Genomic DNA, 26043 nt, shown 5'->3' on the forward strand with positions numbered 1-26043 from the left:
TCTCCTGCTTCTTCCCACTTTGTTTCTTCCTCTGGACTTCCCCTTCTCTCCCACCTGAGGTCCCACAGAAGTGCCGGGGACAGCTTTTAAGGACTGGAGGAACTGCTTACTCGAACATCTGGAGGGAGCTGGATTCAAGCACAGGGGGACCCTTACTATAGCTGCGCTGGAGGAAACGATTCTTCTCCGCACCAAGTTTGCCCCCTGTTCCACGTTTTCAGGACAGGCTGCAGCAGTCCTGGATTTTGCATGCACGACCCTTGGTCGGAGCGCTCGGTGCAGGTAAGAACCAGAAGACTCCGGGGCCCGTTTACTAAGCTGCGTAGGTGCCTACGTGCGAACAACACGCATCAATTTAGAGCTGCTGCCCGGCTACTGCGTGGCCCTTGCGGTAATTTCATTTTTGACGCGCGTCCACTACATGCACCGGAAAATCATTTTTATTTTCCGGCGTGCAGCGGGCGGTAATTGTCATTCTACGCGCGTAGATGATTACTGCGGCAGACCTTACCGCTAAGCCAGTGGCCGGCGGTAAGGTCTCAGACCCAAAATGGACACGCGCCAATTTTTATTTTGCCACACATCCATTTTCGGCAAACAATTTTTAAAAGGGCCTTTTTTTTTTACAGGCGCACTGAAAAATGGATCTGTGCGCCCCCAAAACACGCGCCTACACTAGCGCAGCCCATTTTTCGGCGCAGCTTAGTAAAAGGACCCCTCAGCTTGTTCTGCAGAAATGGAATTCGTTGGCAACTTTAGAAGTGGGTTTCTGAAGGCGTTGGCAGACTTTGCTCGGTGCAGTGTGTCGGCAATCGTTGTCTAGGGATGGTTCCCGGGTCCAGTTCACAGAGGCAGTGGGTTCGTAGAGGCAGTCGTAGAAAGTCTATGCACACCCCCCATCTCCAGCCACCAGAGCCCCGGCTCTGGCCCCCCCTTTCTTACCCAGCTCTATCCCAAAGCTTTCTCTCCCAGAGCACATGGCTCTGCTTTCTTAGGCCCTTCTCTCTCTCTCTCTCTCTCTTTCTCTCTGCACACATATACCTCTTCAGCCCTACCTCAAGGCTTCCTTCTTTCGCTGCAACACCCCCCCCCCCCCCCCTCCATTCTTACCTGTCTCTCCTTGATTCCCCTTTAAGCCCACATACAGATACAACATTGGAATATTTACCTGTACTAAGTGTTGTGATCCTATATATGCAAACACAATATACTTTCTATATATATCCAAACCCGTGTGGATTGTGTATTCTTTGGGAACCCACGCCTCTGCGAACTGGACCAGACTGCCTCTACGAACCCAATGCCTCTGTGAACTGGACCAGACTGCCTCTACGAACTCAATGCCTCTGTGAACTGGACCAGACTGCCTCTACGAACCCAATGCCTCTGTGAACTAGACCCGGGAACCTCCCTAGACAACGACTGCTGACACAGTGTTTGTATGCTTTTCCCTTCCTGACATCCTAAAGAGGTGATTCTCAATTCTTTTATCTAAAAAGACAGGCGACCAGCGTGCCAGGGTCAGGGCTGAATTTTCTTCCTTTTTTTTTTTTTTAATTTGCTAGTTCACCGGGGCTTATGCAAAAGAGCTGGCAGGAGGCCAGAACCTCATCATTTTTTATTTTTAAAACAGCTTAAAATGAAATCTACATAATTACATGGGAACCATATGTGAGGAGAAATGATGCAGCTGTGAGGTTCAGCAGGCTGGGAGAGAGAGAAGGAAACCAGGGGGTAGCTGCGATGACAGCAGAAGGGAGTGCAAATGATAACCCAAATGACTGGTGCAATGTGTGTTCGATTGACACCTTTCCTTTCCACCCCTTTCTTCCTCTGCTCTGAGCCCCGGCACTCACGCATAGTAGATAGAAAACCCCCTGGATCTGAGCATCCTCACTAATCGATTAATGTCTCCGTCTAATATCACAACTTTTCTAATTAACAGTGCAGATCAAAATAACCAATTCTATCTCTTGCATCTTTAATATAATTTTTTTTTTTTGGGGGGGGGGGGGGTTTACGTTTGTTTCAGGGAGCACCGTTCGTGCAACCGCACCGCAATCTCAGATTTTTAAATATAGTAGTATATTTAAAAATTTGTAAAAGGGAATGGGAATCCCTCTAGCCCGACTAAGTGCAGATTGGGCAGAGAAAAGGAGAGCTTTGGTGAAAGACACAGATAGTTATAGACTTGGAGAAACATCCACAATTCCGGGAATAACATGTATAGAATGTTTGTACGTTTGGGAAGCTTGCCAGGTGCCCTTGGCCTGGATTGGCCGCTGTCGTGGACAGGATGCTGGGCTCGATGGACCCTTGGTCTTTCCCCAGTGTGGCATTACTTATGTACTTATATATAGGGTTGAAAGAAAGAAGGCGTGGCAGAAGCTGCAGCCCACAGGTTGCCCCGCTGATGAGAGGGGACACAAAATTGAACCTTGAAGTGCGTTCTCGTTACAGCCTCAGTATGTCACTGTGGATTGTGGTTGACTGTTTAAGACAAAGGAAAAAAAAATATCTATATAAAACTATATAAACAAATATAACATAAATTGAAGCCAGATTGAATTTTGCACAGGGAGGTGTAAAGTATAGTGTACAATGTAACCCAGAGTCCCAAGACCTCGCAAACATCACTGGCTGTGCTTTTAATTATTTGAAAGATATATATATAGAGAGAGAAAGCTATTTATGTTGTAACAATGTCTGTGGGTTGAATTCCCGTCTTTTGGGGATGATCTGAGTTGTTATGCATTTTTTTTAGCTTTAAAAAAAAAAAAAAAATTTATTCTTTTGATATTCTTTTCTCCTTCCGTTATCTGTTAAGTCCCTAAATTAGGCCATTATATTTCCCTTTAGGCTAGCGATGAAGATGGACATGGTGAGACTTTCCCCCAGCAGCACTATGCTAAGGAAACTTCAAGGCTAACCTTCAAGAATAACTGCGAACTACTTGTAAGAATGATACAATATTTCCAAAGCAAGTCTTTGATCGTTGCTTTAGCACAGTGAAATGCACATTGTGGGGAGGGGGTGGGGGGAAGGGTTGTAGAGTTATAGTTCATTTCATTTATATAGATACATATATTTCTGTTTAGCATTCGAATGCTAATTCTGCATTTTCAATTGACTGCTTAGATCACACATTGTTTTGAATCCTTTATGTGCCGTCCTCTGATTTGAATGTCCCTTTCCTCCCTCCCTCCCTCCCTCCCTCCCTCCATCTCCCACTGATTTTTATAGTATATTTTTTTTGTTTGGTTTAGGGGTTTTTATTTTTTTTTTTGCAATATAGTGACCCTTTTCAAAGGTCTCTGGAAGCAGAGTGGGGAAGAAGGCTCAGACCACACCTAACCTGCTAGTCTAGTTGTAGTACCACAGTCTCTCCCCCCCCCCCCCCCAATTACTCGCCAGGGAAGATCTTGGGGAAACTTATTGCTGGTGGATATATTACTATGTGGCAGTGGCGTAGCCACAGGTGGGCTTGGGTGGGCCAGGGCCCACCCATTTATGGCTCAGGCCCACCCAACAGTAGCACATGTTTAGTGGTAACTGGTGGGAATCCCAAGCTCCGCCAGCTGAAGATTTCCACTGATGGTAACGAAAACGCTACTCTCCATGACAGCAGCACCTGCGCATGCTCAGTTTTCTGTGCATGCCTGCTGCCAAGGTGGAAAAAGACGTTTTTCCACCAGCTAAGATAATTTTTTTTTTTTTTTTGGGGGGGGGGGGGGGGAAGAACACTTGGTGCCCACCCAATTCTTGCCTAGGCCCACCCAAAATCTGTTGTCTGGCTACGCCCCTGCTATGTGGCAATTTTCAAAACCATTTACCTGTCTGAAAATTGCACCCCTGGATGCAGGTAGAAAGATGTGCCTTGTTCCACTGGGGTGCATTTTTATCTGTATTTTCATAGAGGTGTCCCCCAAGGGTGGGATTAGCTGAGGGGGAGCAGCAGCCACAGGTAGCTTTGTACTCTCAAAACTCCCCTCGTTTTGGTCAGAAAGAGAACCCAGAGAAAACGCTGTTGCAGATATCATTGAATACGTTTTCTTTGGGCAGTGTCCAGTGGGAAGGGTACGTGCCTACTTTGCCGTTGAGAACTGGCGTAAAATCCATTAATAAACATACCCATGGCCAATGCACCTGTCTACAGCGTTTTGAAAATTACACCCTTCATGACAAGCTCTAGAGCAGCGTAAGCAGAGGGTAACACAGAGGGGCATAATCGAACAGGGGCGCCCATCTCTAAGGGCGCCCATCTCTAGGGACAGCCAAGTAAAGAAGCGTACACTACCATATTATCGAAACAAGATGGGCGGCCATCTTTCGTTTCGATAATACAGTCGGGGACGGCCAAATCTCAATATTTGGGCTGCCCTTAGAGATGGCCGCCATTGGTTTTCGCCTATAATGAAAACTAAGGGCAGCCATCTCAAACCCGGCCAAATCCAAGCCATTTGGTCATGGGAGGAGCCAGCATTTGTAGTGCACTGGTCCCCCTCACATGCCAGGACACCAACCGGGCATCCTAGGGGGCACTGCAGTGGACTTCACAATTTACTCCCAGGTACATAGCTTCCTTATCTTGGGTGCTGAGCCGCCCAAAACCCACTACCCACAACTGTACAACACTACCATAGCCCTTAAAGGGTAACAGGTGCACCTAGATGTGGGTACAGTGGGTTTCGGGTGGGTTTTTAGAGAGCTCCCATTTACCACCACAAGTGTAACGTGGGGGGGATGGGCCTGGGTCCGCCTGCCTGAAGTGCACTGCAGTACCCACTAAAAACTGCTCCAGGGACCTGCATAGTACTGTGATGGAGCTGAGTATGACATTTGAGGCTGGCATAGAGGCTGGCAAAAAAATGTTTTTAAATTTTTCTTTTTGGGTGGGAGGGAGTTGGTGACCACTGGGGGGGGGGGGGGTACGGGGGTTCACCCCGATTCCCTCCAGTGGTCATCTGATCAGTTCAGGCACCTTTTCAAGGCTTGGTCGTCAACAAAATGGGACCAAGTAAAGTCGGCCAAATGCTCGTGAGGGCCGCCCTTCTCTTTTCCATTATCGGCCGAGGACAGCCATCTCTTAACCACTCCCCCGTCCCGCCTTTGGTACACTGCCGACATGCCCCCTTGATCTTTGGCCATCCCCGCGACAGAAAGCAGTTGAGGCTGGCCAAAATTGGCTTTCGATTATACGGATTTGGCCGGTCCTGAGAGAAGGCCGCCCATCTCCTGATTTGTGTCGGAAAATGGCCACCCTTCTCTTTCGAAAATAAACAGTACAGGCACATTGCTAAAGGCCTTAGACAGCTTTTACTAAACGCTATTTTCAATAGAAGGGTCAGCAGCTGTCATGCCAGAAAGATTGACCGCCCCCCCCCCTCCTCTGGAGCCAAAGTATCGATGAGGAAAATAAACAGTTTAGGAAGCCACTGGAGGAAACTGACAATAAAATGATATCTTTTTTTAATACTGGGGTTTTTTGTTAATTTTTTAGGATTTGTGTTGTTCCCTGATGATCAGTAGCCAGGGACGTCTTTCAGTTTTCTGTACAATGAATTTGTTAGAATGTAATGTCTTTGTGAGCAATTTCTCTTTATTCACTTTCCAGTCGATCGGAAGAAAGTAGAGGGGGTTATTGTGTTGATCCACATTGATGTGCAGCAAAACAGCGAAGATGACTCAAGCATGAGTGGACAACGTTCCAATCAGTAAAACAGTTTATTACAGATTACTCAGGACTCGACACAGCTGCGTTTCGGCCGGCTAGACCTGCATCAGGAGTCTCATATATCAAATAAGGTCATCCACTTGTTGACTTGGTTGTCACGATGTAAAGGGATAATGAAGCATGTGCTCTAATATTGCAAAAGCTTCGTAAGCAGTAACTCCAAGAGTGAACTCTTACATCATGACAACCAAGTCAACAAGTGGATGACCTTATTTGATACAATGAGACTCCTGATGCAGGCCTAGCTGGCCGAAACACAGCTGTGTCGAGTCCTGAGTAATCTGTAATCAACTGTTTTACTGATCGGAACGTTGTCCACCCATTCTTGAGTCATCTTCGCTGTTTTGCTGCATACTGTGTATCCTGCGGAGATTTGTTTCTTCTGTGTATACATCGATCCACTTTGATATACACAAAATCAAGCTGAGCAAAATAATTGTAGATACTACCTTTTTATGGGATTCACTCGGTGCATTTTTGATCAGCTTCTGCGAGCACTGACCTGAGGAAGGGCGTAGCTCTCGAAAGCTAGTCAACGGTTGAAGTTGGTCCGATAAAAAGATGTCGCCTATGGTGAAGGGAGAATGGATTTGGAGGCTTCTAAGGGGCAGGACTGTTCTTCAGCTCAGTGTCCTACGATTAATTCCTTTGTGTGTTCCGCTTGTCCGAGAGAAGCAGCTCGTGTAGGCTTGAATAATAAAAATCATGGAATTTTAGCCCAGCTTAGTAAATGATGGCTGGCTAAAAACACAGACACGTGGGAGCAAAGCACTGCTGTTATTAGTAGGCATAATAGAATATTCAAAGATAGACAATACCTACTGTTTGGGAATTCTTTTTATATTACAAAATACACAAAAATTCCCAAAGGAACATAAGAAAGTTGTATTATGGATCTCGGGTTTTGCTCTTTTTACAACCGAGGTCCACAGTACAATGTTTTTATGCTCCTTTGGGAATTTGCGTGTATTTTATAATTAGTAGGCATCAGGAGCGTAGCCAGACCTGTTATTTTGGGTGGGCCCCGAGTTAACCCAAGGGGGGGGGTCCTTCCCTCCCTCACCCCTGTCCATACATATAGTCAGTGGCGTACCAAGGGGGGGGCGGTCCGCCCCGGGTGCACGCCGCTGGGGGGGTGCCGCGGCGCGCGCCTGTTGCCCTGTCTCAGTCCGATTTTGCAATTCGTATGTGTTCACTGCTCCCTCTGAGGTTACTTCCTGTTCCGGGGCAGACTCAGAGGAAGCAGTGAACACATGCGAATTGCGAAATCGGACTGAGACAGGGCAACAGGCGCGCACCGCGGCACCCCCCCCCCCCCAGCGGTGTACACCTGAGGGGGTGTCATTTCGCCGGGAGGGGGGAAGAGGTGTCATTTTGCTGGGGGGGGGGGCGCATCGGCGATCCGCCCCAGGTGTCAGCTAGGGTCGGAACGCCACTGCATATAGTTTTTTGGTTAAACTTTCCCTCTGCCCCTGCTATTGTCATACTTCTCCTCCCCCCGCCCGGCATCCGTTCCTCTCTTTCCTTCCCTCCTCCCCCTGCCGTCATCTGCTCCACTCTCCCTCCCCAGTCTACCTCCAAGCCGTTGCTGGCAGCAGTTCCAGTAAGCAGCCTGTGCCAGTCCTGCAGGCTTCCCTCTACCGCTTCTCTGCCAATGAAGAAACAGGAAATTATGTCATCAAGGGCGGGACACGGTAGAGGAGATCCTGCAATGCTGGTGCAGGTTGATTACTGGAATTGCTGCCGGCAACGGCTTGGAGGTAGACTGGGGAGGGAGAGTGGAGCAGATGCTGTTGCTGTTGGCGATAGCTCAAAGGTAGATGGGGGCAGGGGTGGGGAATTTAGAGCTGCCATGAGGGCGACAGAGAGAAGCGTGAGGCACCACCAATGAGGTGATTTGGGGGCCACTAGACTGGATGGGCCTGAGGCAAGAATGGGTGCACCAGTAGCCACGCCACTGGTAGGCATAGAACAGGCTTGTCCAAGATCAGCCCTGGGGAGCTACAAAATGGCCATGTTTACAGGATATCGCTAATGAATATGCATGCCTACTACTTTCATTGTATGCAGATCTTTCTCATGCATATTCATTAGGGACATCCTGAAAACCTAGTCTCCTTGCAGCCCTCGAGGACTGCATTTGGAAAAGCCTGGCATAGAAGATCTCGTTTTGCTAAATATTTAGACTCTTGGGGGCTCAGAATGTTGGTAACACAAGCAAAATATGGTTTGTCTGAATTTTGCCGAGTATCATGTTATCATGTAGTTGATATTTGTAAAAGCAGGGTCATGTACTAGCCACTCCCTCTCCTGTTTGCAGGTACCACCAACCATAGGTAGCAGAATGGGTCGGGCCATAGCCCCACTAATATTTTGGTCAAACCATATCAGCAACTCAAGATTTGGGGGGCAGGGCTAAAGATTGGTTTATTTGGCTCCTCTAAGCAGAAAGGTGTTCTGCTGCCTCTACCTCTAGCACAAGCTGTATCAGAAGATATGGGGGGTGGGGAAAGTTATCAACCTTATTTTACCATAAACTCGTGCTATTTTAACACAGGTCCCATTTTATGCAGTGAGACCTACTTACTAATAACTGGAGTTAACAGTAAAATAACCTGCCTTAACAGTAGCCCACATTGATAACTGCCCCCTTTAATTAAAGAAAAAAATGTTTCTAGAAATCAAAATCACTTCTATCAAACATATAAATGACAAGTGACCGACTCACCCGCAAATGCGCAGTAGAGATGTCCCTCTCTGTCCCGCCCTCGCGTCAAGATGTGATGACGTCAGAGGGCGGAACAGAGAGGGAAACGGATGCTGCCGTTAGAGCCTGGAAACGAAGGAACATCTCCGGCGCACCAACCTCCACCCCCCCCCCCATCCTCGACGTCGCCGCCGCTCCCGCCCCTCTCCGTATCAGGCCCCCTGCACTGACATGACAGCGCCTCTCACCTCCGTGTGGAAGCGCTGCATGCAGCAGCAGAGCGATCCGCTGCCTGCAGCGCTTTCACACGGAGGTGAGAGGCACTCTCATGTCAGTGCAGGGGGCCTGGCACGGAGGGGGGGGGGAGCGGCGGCAAGGAGGGTAGCTGGACATGGGGGGAGGGCAGGGGAGAGAGCAGAGTTGCTGGACATGGATCGGGGGAGGGGAGGGCAGGGGAGAGAGGAGGTTTGCTGGACATGGATGGATGGAGGTGAGAATTATTACATTTTGCAAAACACAAACCTCGCCCGTTTTAACGGGCTTAACGGCTAGTATGTAATAAAAGTGAGCCAGGAATAGGACAATCAAGCCATTGTGACATCACTGATGACGTTGGCTCTTAGGCATTGGTAGAATGAGGCATTATGACATCACAGTATCAGCCCTGGTTACCAGAGACTCTTCACACTAAGGGGGGAGGAGGTATTAATGTGGACTGCTGTTAAGGTGTTATTTTATCACTAACTTGTGCTATTTTAGCATAAGTCTCGTTTAAGCAGTGGAGACGTGGAGGAGTATTTTCAAAGCACTTAGACTTACAAAGTTCTTGTAAGTCTAAGTGCTTTGAAAATGAGCCCCCTGGGATTAACAGTAAAATAACACATCTTAAAGGTAGCTCTTGTTTGTAAATATCCCCCTGAATTAAAGAAAAAAGAAATCGCTCTAGAAATCGAAATCACAGCTATATGTAATAATTAAGTGACCCAAATATAGGGCAATCGAGCCATTGTGACATCACTGATGAGGTTGGCTCTTCTTGGTGGTATGAGGCATTATGACATCACAATATCAGCTCTGGTTCCCAGAGACTGAAACTCTTCACACCGAGGGGAAGTTATCAATGTGGGCTACCGTTAAGATGTGTTAACTTTAACTCATGCTATGTTATGCAATGAGACCTAGTTACTAAGAACTGGAGATAACTGTAAAATAACATGTCTTAATGGTAGCCCACATTGATAACTTCCACCCTTGGTTAAAGAAAAAAGAAATATCTTTAGAAATCAAAATCAATGCTATTTGTAATAAAATTGAGCCAATTATACAGCAGTAAAGTCATTGTGACATCACTGATGAGGTTGGTTCCTAGGCACTGGTGGAATGAGGCATTATGACATCATAATATCAGCTCTGTTTACCAGAAACAGAAACTATTCAGACTAAGGGGGACGTTATCGATGTGGGATACCATTAAAATGGGTTATTTTACCACTAACGTGCTATTTTAGCCAGTGAGACCTAGTTACTAATAACTAGGTTTAACAGTAAAATAAGACATCATAATGGTGGCCCACATTGATAAGGAAAAGGGGGATGGGATTTGATATACCGTCTTTCTGTGGTTAAAATCACTTCTCTCCTTAATTAAAGAATAAAGAAATGTCTCTAGCGGTGGAAATCACTGCTATATGTAACGAAAGTGAGCCAAGTATAGGGCAATCAAACCATTATGACATCATTGATGAGGTTGGCTCTTAAGCATTGGTGGTATGCATTATGACATCACAATATCAGCTCTGGTTACTAAAAGACTGAAACTCTTCACACTAAGTGGGGGGAGGGGCAGTATCAATGTGGGCTACTGTTAAGATGTGTTACTTTACCACTAACGTGTGCTATTTTAGCACAAGTCCCATTTTATGCAATTACTACTACTACTACTACTATTTAGCATTTCTATAGCGCTACAAGGCGTACGCAGCGCTGCACAAACATAGAAGAAAGACAGTCCCTGCTCAAAGAGCTTACAATCTAATAGACAAAAAAATAAAGTAAGCAAATCAAATCAATTAATGTGTACAGGAAGGAAGAGAGGAGGGTAGGTGGAGGCGAGTGGAGGCAATGAGACCTAGTCACTAATAATTGGGATTAACAGTAAAATAACACATCTTAACAGTAGCCCACATTGATAACTTTCCCTCTTAATTAAAGAAAAAAAGAAATGTCTCTAGTAATCACTGCTAGATGTAGTAAAAGTGAGCCAGGAATAGGACAATCAAGCCCTTGTGACATCACTGATGACATTGGTGCTTAGGCATTGGTGGAATGAGGCATTATGACATCACAATATCAGCCCTGGTTACCAGAGGCTGAAACTCTTCACACTAAGTGGGGGGAAGGGCAGTATCAATGTGGGCTACTGTTAAGATGTGTTATTTTACCACTAACATGTGCTATTTTAGCACAAGTCCCATTTTATGCAATTACTACTACTACTATTTAGCATTTCTATAGCTCTACAAGGCATACGCAGCGCTGCACAAACATAGAAGAAAGACAGTCCCTGCTCAAAGAGCTTACAATCTAATAGACAAAAAATAAAGTAAGCAAATCAATTAATGTGTACAGGAAGGAAGAGAGGAGGGTAGGTGGAGGCGAGTGGAGGCAATGAGACCTAGTCACTAATAATTGGGATTAACAGTAAAATAACACATCTTAACCGTAGCCCACATTGATAACTTTCCCTCTTAATTAAAGAAAAAAAGAAATGTCTCTAGTAATCACTGCTAGATGTAGTAAAAGTGAGCCAATCAAGCCCTTGTGACATCACTGATGACATTGGTGCTTAGGCATTGGTGGAATGAGGCATTATGACATCACAATATCAGCTCTGGTTACCAGAGGCTGAAACTCTTCACACTAAGTGGGGGGAGGGGCAGTATCAATGTGGGCTACTGTTAAGATGTGTTACTTTACCACTAACGTGTGCTATTTTAGCACAAGTCCCATTTTATGCAATTACTACTACTACTACTACTATTTAGCATTTCTATAGCGCTAGAAGGCGTACGCAGCGCTGCACAAACATAGAAGAAAGAAAGTCCCTGCTCAAAGAGCTTACAATCTAATAGACAAAAAATAAAGTAAGCAGATCAAATCAATTAATGTGTACAGGAAGGAGGAGAGGAGGGTAGGTGGAGGCGAGTGGAGGCAATGAGACCTAGTCACTAATAATTGGGATTAACAGTAAAATAACACATCTTAACAGTAGCCCACATTGATAACTTTCCCTCTTAATTAAAGAAAAAAAGAAATGTCTCTAGTAATCACTGCTAGATGTAGTAAAAGTGAGCCAGGAATAGGACAATCAAGCCCTTGTGACATCACTGATGACATTGGTGCTTAGGCATTGGTGGAATGAGGCATTATGACATCACAATATCAGCCCTGGTTACCAGAGGCTGAAACTCTTCACACTAAGGGGGGGGGGGGTGTTATCAATGTGGGCTACCGTTAAGATGTGCTATTTTACCACTATGCTATTTTAACACAGGTCTTCTTTTATACAGTCCAGCTTATAATCGAAAGTGATCGCCGGCCGTTTCCTGACATAAATCGGGAGATGGCCGGCGATCTCGGAAAAGCGGCGAAATCGGTATAATCGAAAGCTGCTTTTTTGACAGCATCACCGCTTTCCCGTCGCCTCGCCAGCGAAAGTTCAAAGGGGCGTGTCGCCGGCTAAGCGAAGGCGGGACATGGGCGGGCGTGGGCGTGGCTACCAGATGGTCGGCTTTCGCAGATAATGGAAAAACAAAACCCGGCGATAAGCAGTATTTTGTCGGGTTTACTTGGTCCTTTTATTTTCACGACCAAGCCTCAAAAAGGTGCCCCAATTGACCAGATGACCACCGGAGGGAATGGGGGATGACCTCCCCATACTCCCCCAGTGGTCACCAACCCCCTCCCACACTAAAAAAATAAAATTAAAAACCTTTTTTGCCAGCCTGTATGCCAGCCTCAAATGCTGTACCCACCTCCATGACAGCAGAATGTGTTCTATCCTCCGACAGCCTTTCCCTGGTTGTGATGTGGCTCTTGGGTGAGTGTGACACCTTTTCTGTTAGGTGCACTGCAGAGTCACATCAGCAATGCATTGTGGTGGGTGTAGGGTAGTGGGCTCTACTCCCATGGTGCTTTTCCCCCTGCTAACTGGTTCAGAGTGTGTCCAGTTTTGTTTCCGGTAGTCCATGAGGTAGTGGCCATTTTTGTAAGCCAGTTTTAGATCCCTTTCATGTGTTAGCCACGTTAGAGAACTTAGTTATAACCTTGAATGTGGCTGAAAGAGGGCATTGTACACCATTCTGCCAGCTCTGACCTAGTGCTAATCTCAGTACCAGGGAGACTCTTTGCCAGTGGGGCACAACCTCTGCTCTGCAGTTAACTGTGAGTAAATGTGCTCATTCAAATAAAGGACTTTTCAAAGAGATTAGTCTTCAGGTGTCAACTGGTGTGGCAAGCTTATACAGCAGCAACAAGTCCTGTCCGCAGTGCACTTAAGGCAGGCGGACCCAGACCCATCGCCCCCCTACCTATAACACTTGTGCTGGTAATGGAGCCCTCCAAAACCCACTGTACCCACATGTCTAGGGTGCCCAGTTGGTGTCCTGGCATGTCAGGGGGACCAGTGCGCTACAAATGCTGGCTCCTTCCACGACCAAATGCCTTGGATTTCGCCAGGTTGGAGATCGCTGGTATTTTTTTCCATTATCGCTGAAAAACAAACCCGGCCATCTCAAACTCGGCGAAAACCAAGCCATTTGGCCGGGCTAAACCGTATTATCGAAAAAAAAAAAAAATGGCCGGCCATCTTTTTTGATAATACGGTTCCGGCCAGCTGTAGCGCCGCCGCCACAATAGATCGTCGGCTAATTATTTGGCCGGCGACGTTCGATTATTCCCGTCTGTGAGATCTAGTTACTAATAACTGAGGTTAACAGTAAAATAAAACAATGGTAGCCCACACTGATAACTTCCCCCATTAATTAAAGAATAAAGAATGTCTCTAGAAATGGAATTCACTGCTATGTGTAATAAAAATGAGCCTAAGTGTGGGACAGTCAAGCCATTGTGACATCACAGATGAGGTTGACTCTTATTGGTGGAATGAGGCATTATGACATCACAATATCAGCTCTGGTTACCAGACTGAATCTCTTCACACTACGGGGGGAAGTTATCATCATGGGCTACATTTAAGAAGTGTTATTTTAACACAAATCCCATTTTATACAATGAGACCTAGTTACTAATAACTGGTTTTAACAGTAAAATTACACATTTTAATGGAGGCCCATGTTGATAAGTTCTCTCTCTTTCAGTTGAAAAGAAGCTCTGGATCGAGGGGGCATAGGATGAAGGTGAAAGGGGATAGAATCAGAAGTAACCTTTCTTCACAGAAAGGGTGGTGATTATGTGGGACGGCCTCCTAGTGGAAGTGGTGGAGAGGAAAACAAAATATGAATTCAAGAGAGCTTGGGACAAGTACATAGGATCTCTAAGGGAGTGATAGGGAGAGTAGATGGCCATATGGTCTTTATCTGCCTACATGTTTTCTCTGTTTCTATAAGGGAAAGGGGATGGCATTTGATATACTGCCTCTTTGTGGTTGTAATCACTTTCCTCCTTAATTAAAGAATAAAGAAATATTTCTAGAAATGGAAATCACTACTATATGCAATAAAAGTGAGTCAAGTATAGGGCAATCAAGCCATTGTGACATCACTGATGAGGTTGGCTCTTCTTGGTGGAATGAGGCATTATGACATCACAATATCAGCTGTGGTTCCCAGAGACTGAAACTTTTCATATTAAGGGGGAAGTTATCGATGTGGGCTACTGTTGACGTGTTATTTTACCGCTGATTCATGCTGTTTTAGCACAGGTCCCATTATATACAATGAGATCTAGTTACTAATAACTGGGGTTAACAGTAAAATAATATGTCTGATCGGGAGCCCACGTTGACAACTTCCCCCCTATGGGTGTACGGGATACAGATTGAGGAATAATTAGGCAAAATGATAATGTGGGTGTGGAGAAGTAGCCTAACGGTTAGAGCAGCAGGCTGGGGATCTGGACAACGAACATTCAAATCCCACAGTCGCCATCTGTAACCTTGGGCAAGCCAGTCAACCCTGTATTGCCCTGGGATGACCAAGGCAGTGGCAACCTCCCTCCACTTAGGACCTGCCATGGAAACCATCACACTTGTCCAGAAGAAATCCACCTGGGTGGAGAACTCAAAGATCCCCTGGTGTGTAGCAGAAGTGAATGAAGTTGGAAATAGACCACGGAATCCAGAAACAAGGGAAACTAACTCAATACTTCACGAAGATTTATTGATCTTGACCTCAGTAAACCTTTCTTGAAGTATTGAGTTTGCTTCCCTCGTTTCTGGAGTTTGTGGTCTATTTCCCACTTCGTTCATTTCAACCATCACACTTGTGGTATCCCCCATAAGGCATTCACAGCTTGGTGCATGTGCACAGGAGAGAGAGAGAGGGCAGGAGATGGTTATTAACATAGATGCAGAGGACATGGGCTGAGGAATGAGAGGAGGGGGCAGGTAGATGGACGTTACTCTGTCTAGATGCAGAAGAGTAAACTGATGATTATGATCATGAATCTAGTGTGCCATGAAATGACAAGTGGCAGGTTGATCTGTACGGTGCACAGTATTCCATAGTTTTGATATTTTGAGAAGTTTTCAAGGCTTAGCAAGTGTTTTTACAAAAATATATCCAAAAGGTATTCCCAGACATCTAGAACAGGGTTGATATTCAGCAGGACAAAGTGTTACTGACCGGGCCATACCTGGATAGTGCCACTGAATATCTGGGCAGATCGCCATAGTATTATCTAGTTAGTGCTGGGGTGGTCCGGGGGCTAAATTGGGGCAGACCTGGAAATTATCCAGGCACAGCCAGTATTCAGTACAGACACCCAGATAACTAAACTGGCATGTTGGACCGAATGTCCTAGTTCCTAGTTCTTTTTCTGAGAACGGCACTGAATATTGGCCACACCTGGATGATTTCCAGGTGCTGCTAAAGACCTAGATATTCAGTGCCGGTACCCAGAGAGTGGCTGACTGGTGTAATTATGAAGCTACTAGGTAGTAAATTTAAAATGAACTAGAGAAAATATTAAACTCATTGCCAAAAATGTGGTAAAAGCAGTTAGCTTAGCAGGGTTTAAAAAAGGTTTGGATACATTCCTAAAAGAGAAAGTCCATAAGTCATTATTAAGATGGACTTGGGAAAATCCTAGAATAAGCAGCATAAAATCTGTTTTACTGTTCTGGGATCTTGTCAGGTACTTGTGACCTGGATTGACCACCGTTGGAAACAGGATACTTTGGTCCATCCCAGTATGGCATCGCTTATAGAAACATAGAAACATGACAGCAGATAAGGGCCAAAAGGCCGATCAAGTCTATCCATCCTCAGTAACTACTAACTCTTTCTTCCCTAAGGGATCCCACATTCCTGTCCCACACTTTCTTAAACTCTGACACGGTCCCTGTCCCCACGACCTCCACCAGGAGGCCATTCTACGCATCCACCACCCTTAGAATCCTCCTAAGCCTATTTCCTCTTATCGTGTGCCCCCTCATTCCAGAGTTTCCTTCATTTGAAAAAGGCTCACCTCCTGTACATTAACGCCACTGAGGTATTTAAACGTCTCTATCATATCCCCTCTCTCCCGTCTCTCTTCTAGCGTGTACATGTTGAGGTCCCTAAGCCTCTCCCTATATGTTTTGTGACTGAGACCACTTAGCAATTTGGTAGCCGCCCTCTGGACCGACTCCATCCTGTTTATATCTTTCCGTACGTGTTTTCTCCAAAATTGCACACGGTACTCTAAATGGGGCCTCACCGGAGACTTATACAAGGGAACTCTCACTTCTTTTTTTCCTGCTGGTCATCCCTCTCTTTATGCATCCAAGTATCCTTCTGGCTTTGACTTGTCTCTTTTTCTACCTGTTTGGAGACCCTAAGGTCATCAGACCAGTGGCGTACCAAGGGGGTGGGGGCGGTCCGCCCCGGGTGCACGCTGCTGGGGGGGTGCCACGCGTCTGTCGGCAGCGCTCGTTCCCTACTCCCTCTGCCCCGGAACAGGCAGTAACTCATTCCGGGGCAGAGGGAGCAGGGAACAAGCGAAGCCAACAGGCGCGCGGCACCCCCCAGCAGGTAAAGATGCACCCGGGGGGGGGGGGTGTCCGTCTTTTCGCCGGGGGAGGTGTCCTTTCGCTGGGGGGGGAGGGGGGACGCATCAGCGATCCGCCCCAGGTGTCAGCCACCCTAGGAACGCCACTGCATCAGACACAATCACCCCCAAGCCCTGCTCTTCTTTCGTACACAGAAGCACTTCACCCCCCCCCCCCATATTGTACCATTCCCCTGGATTCTTATAACCCAAGTGCATGACCCTGCATTTCTTAGCATTAAATCTTAGTTGCCAATTATCGGACCATTCTTCAAGCTTTGCTAGATCCTTCCTCACGCTATCCACACCCTCCAGGGTGTCCACCCTATTAGAGTTTGGTATCATCCGCAAAGAGACAAACCTTACCAGACAACACTTCCGCAATGTCACTCACAAAGATGTTAAAGAGAGCCGGCCTGAGGACCGACCCCTGTGGTATACCACTGATAACATCTCTTTTCTCAGAGCAAGTTCCATTTACCAAATTCAGCCGGCGACTGTTTAGGGAAAGGGAAAGGAGATGGGATCTGATATTCTGTCTTTCTGTGGTTACAGTCAAAGCAGTTTACATATTATATACAGAAACTTGTTTTGTACCTGGGGTGGTGAAGGGTTAAGTGATTTGCCCAGAGTCGCAAGTTGGTGCACTATAGGGTTACCATATTTTGTCCCCCCAAAAGGAGGACACATGCCCCGCCCCATTTCATGCCCCACTTTGCCCCTTTCACGCCCCGCCCCTTCGACGCCCTTGCTCCGCCCCTGTCACATTTTCCCCTCCCCCCTGTCACACACCTCATCACTCCCCCTCCCCACTACCCCCTTCCCCTTTACTACTGCCCTGGTGGTCTAGTGACCTCTTCAGGGCAGGAAAGAGCCCCCTCTTTCCTGCCCGGAACGCTGCCCTGCATGCATCCTTCCTGTTCGTGATCTCGGCGCCAATTCAAAATGGCTGCCGAGAGTTGAAGTCTCGTGAGGTCACGTCAACTCTCGGTGGCCATTTTGAATTGGCGCCAAGATCACGAAAAGGAAGGATGCATGCAGGGCAGCGCTCCGGGCAGGAAAGAGGGGGCTCTTTCCTGCCCCGAAGGCGGAAGAGGTCACTAGACCACCAGGGCAGTAGTAAGTAAGGGGAAGGGAGGCTAGCAATCTGCCCATTTGTCCGGATTTCTGGACAAACGGACAGGCTGACAGCCCGCCCTCCAGCCTGCCCGTTTGTCCAGAAATCCGGACAAACGGGCAAATTGGCAAAACCTGCCCAGTTGCCCGGACATGTCCTCAAAAAGAGGACATGTCCGGGTAAATCCAGACATATGGTAACCCTACTGCACCAGCTCTGTTGGTTCTCAGGCCACTGCACTAACCATGAGGCTACTCCTCCAGGATAGTTACATGCCCTAGTTACATTATGCTCCTGGGATCTTCTAGCTCCTGCAGGGCCAAGGGATGTCCATTCATTGGCACATTTGGGGGCCTGTTTTCTAAAGTGTAATAAGGTTTAAAGTTTAATGAGTTTGGTACACTTCCTATTATTCAAAGACATAATGGTGGTAACTGACCCATTAGACCAGTCATGTTTCCCCAGAAACGGTCACATATAAAAAGACATTTAAAATATACACAGACTGAAGTAAAACATGAACCACTTCAGAAAAGAGCACTCCCGAAAGGAAGCTAGTACAAAGTTAACTTACGAGCATGGAAAAAAAAAACAGGAGGACAGCACATAAAGGAGAGACGTTCACAACGCCAACCATTCTGACCCCATATCCACCGCCTATCTTTACCGTTGCAAAAACCTGCTGGAATTTCCAGAGCAACTTTACTTTTTTTTCCATCAGCTTCACCGCTAACATCAAGTGGTAACTTTCTATAAATAAAGGGCAAGCTAGGCAAATGCAGTGCCTACGGTTGTATCCAACTGGACGTCAACAATGGAAGGCATTCTCAGTACAAAAAGATAAAGATGATGATGATCTAACCAGACGAACAGATGTTTGAGAGGTCAGCAGCCAAGCTAAATATTGTGTCGAACCATTATGGCAAGGCCTGTGCTGCAGGAGAAGAATCTTAGATGGACTCCTAGAAAAGACTGGAGGCTAATGTGATATGATAGAAGTCTACAAGATAATGAGCGGAGTAGAGCGGACAAATGTGAAGCGTTCGTTTACACTTTCAAACAACAACAAAACCAGGGGACAGAAGATGAAGCTAGAATACGGTAGATTTAAAACAAAGAGGAGAAAGTTTTTCTTTACTCAGCGTGTAGTCGGACTCTGGAACTCGTTGCCGGAGAATGTAGTGACAGCAGCTGGCCTTACGGAATTTAAAGGGGGGTTGGACAGATTCTGAGGGAAAAGTCCATTGAACATTATTAAGAATTAAGTTTGGTTTTTTTTTTTTGGTGGGGGGGGGGGGGGGGTTGCCGGGTTCTTGAAGCCTGGATTGGCCACTGTTGGAGACAGGATGCTGGGCTTGATCAACCCTTGGTCTTTTCCTAGTATGGTGGTGCTTTTGTACTTATGTACAAAGCAGTACGTGACCATATTTGCCAGTGTTATGCAATAACCTAATGGTTGTGTTTTGAATCGTCTAGAGTCATCTTATGGTGGATTCACTAAGTCCGACCAACACGGCATTGCAGTAATCTAATTGATTAGCAATCAGAGCATGTACCAACATACACAGATCTGCCCCCCCCCCCCCAACTAAGCAGGATTTAATCGCACAGATATGCCTTAAATGGAATAAGGAAGACTGAAATAATTGTATCAAATGTAAGATGAGTAATCCGATTGATGAGGATGAATTGCACTAATCTTATCCAAGAATGATGTAAGCTAAAGGAGGAAAACCAACCTTCTCCACAGTCTTGGACATGAATAGTGAGTTAGAGACTGGGCAATAATTTAATAATTTGCTGGATCAGAGGGGTCCAAGTTATGCTTTTTGAGAAGTGCCCTTGTATGGTAAATTGACCCTTTGTGGTAGTATTGTGAGACTCTCACTAGGCGTAAAAGCCACCATTTTGAACCCAGGATGCATATGGGGCAGGGGCTGCTCCTGCCCCATCCACTAGACTAGGAAGACCCCTAGTGAGTCCCCTAGAGGAGTCACAGGGGCAAAACCCATAAGAGAGAAACTTCACTGGCTCCCACTCAAGGAACGCATTGCGTTCAAGATCTGCACGATGGTACACAAAATCATTCACGCAGACGCACCAATCTACATGCTAAACCTCGTGGACCTTCCTCCCAGAAATGCCAAAAGATCATCCCGCAAATTTCTTAACCTACACTTCCCCAGCTGTAACGGTCTAAAATACAAGCTGATACACTCCATCACCTTCTCTTACATGAGCACGCAGCTATGGAATGCATTACCAAATACCTTGAAAACTACTGCCGAAATAACGAACTTTTGAAAATCTCTGAAAACACATCTCTTCAACAAGGCATACAAAGAGAACCCATAACCCACATAATACCTACGAATCCACCAGCTTTGACAGCCCACCTCTATACTATCCTTCCTAAAACCTTCCTTATCTTTTCCTTTACTTAACCCGACTTAACCTTTGTATACTACCAATTATATCTGACATCTTGTAATGACTATGACATAACAAAACTCTGTAAGCCACATTGAGCCTGCAAATAGGTGGGAAATGTGGGATACAAATGCAATAAATAAATATGGAGAGGTGGTTGGGGGGAGCTCTTGAGGAGGGATACTATCGAGGGAGGTACTGTTGATGGGGGCGTTATTGGGGTTCTTTTTGACAAGGGCTGTGGCCATGCTATTGGAAGACCACAGCAGCACTTAACGCCACCTCTTGAATTTTACCATGCTGGCAGGTTTTAGCACGTGGTAGCTGTTAGAGTGGATTTGTGCTAACGCCTACCGCAAGCTAACAATTAGTGGAGCTTACTACGCATCTCCCTTGGTTCATTAGTGTGCCTTAAAAATCTAGTGAGTGACATTGCCGAAGGGTTAGAAGGTAAAGTTTGCCTTTTTGCGGATGATACTAAGATTTGTAACAGAGTGGACACCCGGGAGGGAGTGGAAAACATGAAAAAGGATTTGCAAAAGCTAGAAGAAAGATCTAAGGTTTGGCAATTAAAATTCAATGCGAAGAAATGCAAAGTGATGCACTTAGGGAGTAGAAATCCACGGGAGACGTATGTGTTAGGCAGTGAGAGTCTGATATGTACGGACGGGGAGAGGGATCTTGGGGTGATAGTATCTGAGGATCTGAAGGCGACGAAACAGTGTGACAAGGCGGTGGCCATAGCTAGAAGGTTGTTAGGCTGTATAGAGAGAGGTGTGACCAGCAGAAGAAAAGAGGTTTTAATGCCCCTGTATAAGTCGTTGGTGAGGCCCCACCTGGAGTATTGTATTCAGTTTTGGAGGCCGTATCTTGCTAAAGATGTAAAAAGAATTGAAGCAGTGCAAAGAAAAGCTACGAGAATGGTATGGGATTTGCGTTCCAAGACGTATGAGGAGAGACTTGCTGACCTGAACATGTATACCCTGGAGGAAAGGAGAAACAGGGGTGATATGATACAGACATTCAAATATTTGAAAGGTATTAATCCGCAAACGAACCTTTTCCATAGATGGGAAGGCGGTAGAACTAGAGGACTTGAAATGAGATTGAAGGGGAGCAGACTCAAAAAAGATGTCAGGAAGTATTTTTTCACGGAGAGTGGTGGATACTTGGAATGCCTTCCCGCGGGAGGTGGTGGAGATGAAAAAGGTAACGGAATTCAAAAATGCGTGGGATAAACATAAAGGAATCCTGTTCAGAAGAAATGGATCCTCAGAAGCTTAGCAGATTAGATGGGAGGTGGGACTAGTGGTTAGGAGGCTGGGCTAGTGCTGGGCAGACTTCTACGGTCTGTGCCCTGAAATGGCAGATACAAATCAAGGTCAGGTATACACATAAAGTAGCACATATGAGTTTATCTTGTTGGGCAGACTGGATGGACCGTTCAGATCTTTTTCTGCCGTCATCTATTATGTTACTATGAATAAGGGTTAGGAGTTAAAAGCAGCATCAAAAAGGTGGGCTTTTAGCTTAGATTTGAAGACGGCCAGAGATGGAGCTTGACGTACCAGCTCAGGAAGTCTATTCCAGGCATATGGTGCCGCAAAATAAAAGGAACGGAGTCTGGAGTTAGCAGTGGAGGAGAAGGGTGCACATAAGAGAGATTTACCCAGTGAACGAGAAGGGTGCAGATAAGAGAGATTTACCCAGTGAATGGAGTTCCCGGGGAGGAATGTAGGGAGAGATGAGAGTGGAGAGGTACTGAGGAGCTGCAGAGTGAATGCACTTATAGGTCAATAAGAGGAGTTTGAGACAGAACGGCACATTGCAGTAATTAAGAATTATTTGTTCTTACTTTCCTTATATTGATTTTCATTAATAAGCTCTTGATTTTTTCTGATGGTTTTCCATCCTCCCTCTTTCTGGACTAAATAGAGAGATTAGACTAACATTTCTGTTCCACTATAAGCCACAACTGGATCGATGCGGATTACGATATATGAAAAAGCTAGGCCAACACTAGGAAAATCACAGTGTCAGGGCATAATCAACCAGCACTAAATTAACATATCACAGATCATTTCGTTAAACAAATTCACTCAGTTGTATGGAAAATAAATAAGCTTTGCAGATAGGACGAGGTCAGTCTCAACTCCAAAGGAAGTGAGTTCCAACATTGCACCAAATCGTAAACAAAGCCTGAATCATGAATAGATTTATACTTCACATTTTTGAGAGCAGGAAACTGCAATAAGCAACAATCCCTGGATTTAAGTGAACAACAAACAATCCCCCGGATTCTATATACAGTGCCTAGAGTTACACGTAGCTGATATGTATGTGTAACTTAATTAACGATCCATTGATCTCTGATGTATATATTGATTTAAATAGAGGAAAAGCCTCAAAATCTAGAGAAACACTCTACCGTTGATAACGTCAACATACAGGAGGTCCTCTAAATCATCATAGGCAAAAACCTCTTTAAGTATGGCTGACAAGCTCAAATACCTCAAAAAAACCGTGTGAAAATTCACTAATTGGTTACTTATCTTTTCTTTTATGAGGAACACCAGCCACGGCCCAACTTCGGCCCAAGTTTCGAAATACTGCGTCAGGGTCCGTGGTGTTATGACTGAAAAGATAAGGCGGTTTCTCAGTCCGAGTTCATTCGCCTCATAAAAGAAAAGATAAGTAACCAATTAGTGAATTTTCACACGGGTTTTTTGAGGTATTTGAGCTTGTCAGCCATACTTAAAGATTTAGAGGACCTCCTGTATGTTGATGTTATCAACGGTAGAGTGCTTCTCTAGATTTTGAGGCTTTTCCTCTATTTAAATCAATATATACATCAGAGATCAATGGATATTTAGTATATTTAGATGTTAACTCTGTTTTTGTATATCCTTGTTTGCTCTTTGTGGTGGTTTAGATTTTTCTATAACTTAATTAACGAGCCAATCCATTTTATTATATGTATATGAATCTTGTCAGTTACATTATGTTTTTATTATTTCCTATATAGATGTATTTAAGTTATATTATGTTTTTATTGATTATATATATTTTTTATTGATTATAGACCCCCGAGGCAGGCACTTAACCAAAACACGGTGCCGTGTTGGGTATTAGAAGACTAAAGTTTGCTCACTACATAGTTCATCTCCTGGTGTTTCTTGAAAAGGCCTTGCTGGTCATACTATTCCTTCTCATGTGTATTCTTATACGTAGTGGACCTAGGTCTTCCGCTCTTGCGGCTTTCCTTACTCTGAGAATGGCAAGGACAGATCAAACTTGGGTATACATATAAAGTATCACATACCATGTAAAATGAGTTTATCTTGTTGGGCAGACTGGATGGACCGTTCAGGTCTTTATCTGCCGTCATTTACTATGTTACTCTTTGGGGTTCTAGATGGAATGTTGCTGGTAATTGGGATTCCGGAATTTTGTAACTCTTTAGGATTCCAGAATCTTCAGAACTCTTAGTACAGGAACAGTGCTGGGCAGACGTCTACGGTCTGTGCCCTGATCGTGACTGAATAGATATCGGATGGGCTGGAGGGTAAATTTTAAGGGGTTTCGACGTTAGCTTCAGAACTTAGTACAAGAAGAGTGCTGGGCAGACTTCTATGGTCTGTGCCCTGAGAATGGCAAGGACAAATCAAACTCAGGTATAAAGGATCACATACCATGTAAATGAGTTTATCTTGTTGGGCAGACTGGATGGACCGTAAGGTCTTTTTCTGCCATCATTTACTATGTTACTCTGAATGTTGCTACTAGTTGGGATTCCGGAATCTTGTAACTCTTTAGGATTCCAGAATCTTTGGAACTTTTAGTACAAGAACAGTACTGGGCAGACTTCTACGGTCTGTGCCCTGAGAATGGCATGGACAAATCAAACTCAGGTATAAAGTATCACATACCATGTAAATGAGTTTATCTTGTTGGGCAGACTGGATGGACCTTAAGGTCTTTTTCTGCCATCATTTACTATGTTATCTTACTATGTTAGTTTCCACCAGTCAAGCTGGTCAAATATTTCAGACAGCTTTCTGTCTCAATTCTTTACCAGTCTCCTTCATTGTGGAATTCTCTTCCAGTAACTGTTCGTTTGATATATAATTATTTGACATTTTGTAAGCAACGTAGGGGTCATTTTATGAAGCTGCGGCAAAAGGGGGCCTGCACTGGTATTGGCGTGTGTTTAAACGCGCCGAGGATCCCTTTTACCGCAGTGGGTATAAGGCATGTTTAAAAAAAAAAACGGATGTGCGGCAAGTGAAGCATTTGTTGCGCACCCATTTCGGTTGGGAGCACTTACCGCCACCCCTTGAGGTGGTGGTAAGGCCTCCTGCGTTACCCCGGCAGTAACCGGACAGTGATTACTGCCGGATACACGTCGGCGCTACAAAAATAGCGCCGGAAAAGGTGTGCGCTGGGGGTGGGAACTACCGCTGGGCTGCTGCAGTAGCCTGGCAGTACGTCTCTTTTAGTGAGTGGCAGGGGCGTAGCTATGTGGGGTCACGGGGGCATGGGCCCCCAAAGGTTACGCCCTGGCCCCCTCTACATTTGACCCGCCTTGCCCCGCCACATCATCAAGTACCTTGTTTGCTGGCGGGGGTCCCCAATCCCCGCCAGCCGAAGAGTCTTCTTCAGCGCCGGTCGACTCCGGCGCCTTCGTTGTGTGATCATCTGTTTCTGGCGTCCTGCATGTAGCCCCGTGCAGGACGTAAGGTGCCAGAAACAGATGATCACACAACGAAGGCGCCGGAGTCGACCGGCGCTGAAGAAGACTCTTCGGGTGGCAGGGATTGGGGACCCCCGCCAGTAAACAAGGTACCTGATGCAGCGGCGGGGAGGGGGGTTGCGGCGGCGGTGGTGGCGGCAGGGGGGGAGGTCCAAAGTGGTGGGAGGGGGTTGGCGGCGGGGGGAGGCGGATAAACAGTGCCCCCCCCAACTCGCGCTCTGGCCCCCCCCCCCCCCCTCCTGCTGAGGTCTGGCTACACCCCTGGCAAGCGGTAAGCCCGTGCGGGGCTTCTTCCACTTTGGGAAAGGCCCCTTAAAACAATATTATTTGAGCAAAATGTAAGTTAATTGTGATCCAACCTGTTATGTAATTTCTTGTATTCTCCCAGCTAAATGGGCTGTTTTTTCTTTTTTCTGTTACTTTGTGATCTGCTCATTTATTTATTTATTTGTTACATTTATATCCCACATTTCCCCACCTATTTGTAGGCTCAATGTGGCTTACATAGTACCGGAGAGGCCTTTGCAGGCTCCGGTGTGAACAAATACAAAGTGATGTTGTGGTAAGGTAAAGTTCATGTGGCAAAGCCACATTAGGGAATCGTACAATGGAAGAGTTGTGTTATGTCCATTACGTTCTATAGTTTTGTTGTGTTGCAGAGATCAGGCATTTATGTTGGATCGGTAGGGTATGCCTTTTTCAACAGGTTAGTTTTTAGTGTTTTCCGGAAGTTTAGGTGGTCGTTCGTAGTTTTCACGGCTTTTGGTAATGCCATAGTTGTGTGCTTATGTAGGAAAAACTGGAGGCGTAAGTTGATTTGTATTTGAGTCCTTTGCAGCTTGGGTAGTGCAGCTTTAGGTACGTTCGTGTTGATTCGGATGTGTTTCTAGTTGGTAGGTCGATCAAGTCTGTGATGTATCCCGGAGCTTCACCGTAGATAATTTTGTGAACCAGAGTGCAGATTTTGAAAGCAATGCGTTCTTTGATTGGGAGCCAGTGTAGTTTTTCACGGAGGGGTTTTGCGCTTTCAAATC

General features: G+C 45.8%; 1 protein-coding gene across 1 annotated transcript in view; it reads left to right on the plus strand.

Moving 5' to 3' along the window:
- Positions 1-249: 249 nt before the first annotated feature.
- SOBP (sine oculis binding protein homolog) overlaps positions 250-26043 on the plus strand; it is a 110214-nt gene continuing 84420 nt past the window's right edge. Inside the window, exons 1-2 of the mRNA XM_030195192.1 lie at positions 250-282; positions 2860-2955. Of these exons, the coding sequence (XP_030051052.1) occupies positions 250-282; positions 2860-2955 (129 nt within the window). The remainder of the gene's footprint in view (positions 283-2859; positions 2956-26043) is intronic.

This window comes from Microcaecilia unicolor, chromosome 3, assembly GCF_901765095.1.
Source record: "Microcaecilia unicolor chromosome 3, aMicUni1.1, whole genome shotgun sequence".
Taxonomy (NCBI): Eukaryota; Metazoa; Chordata; class Amphibia; order Gymnophiona; family Siphonopidae; genus Microcaecilia; species Microcaecilia unicolor.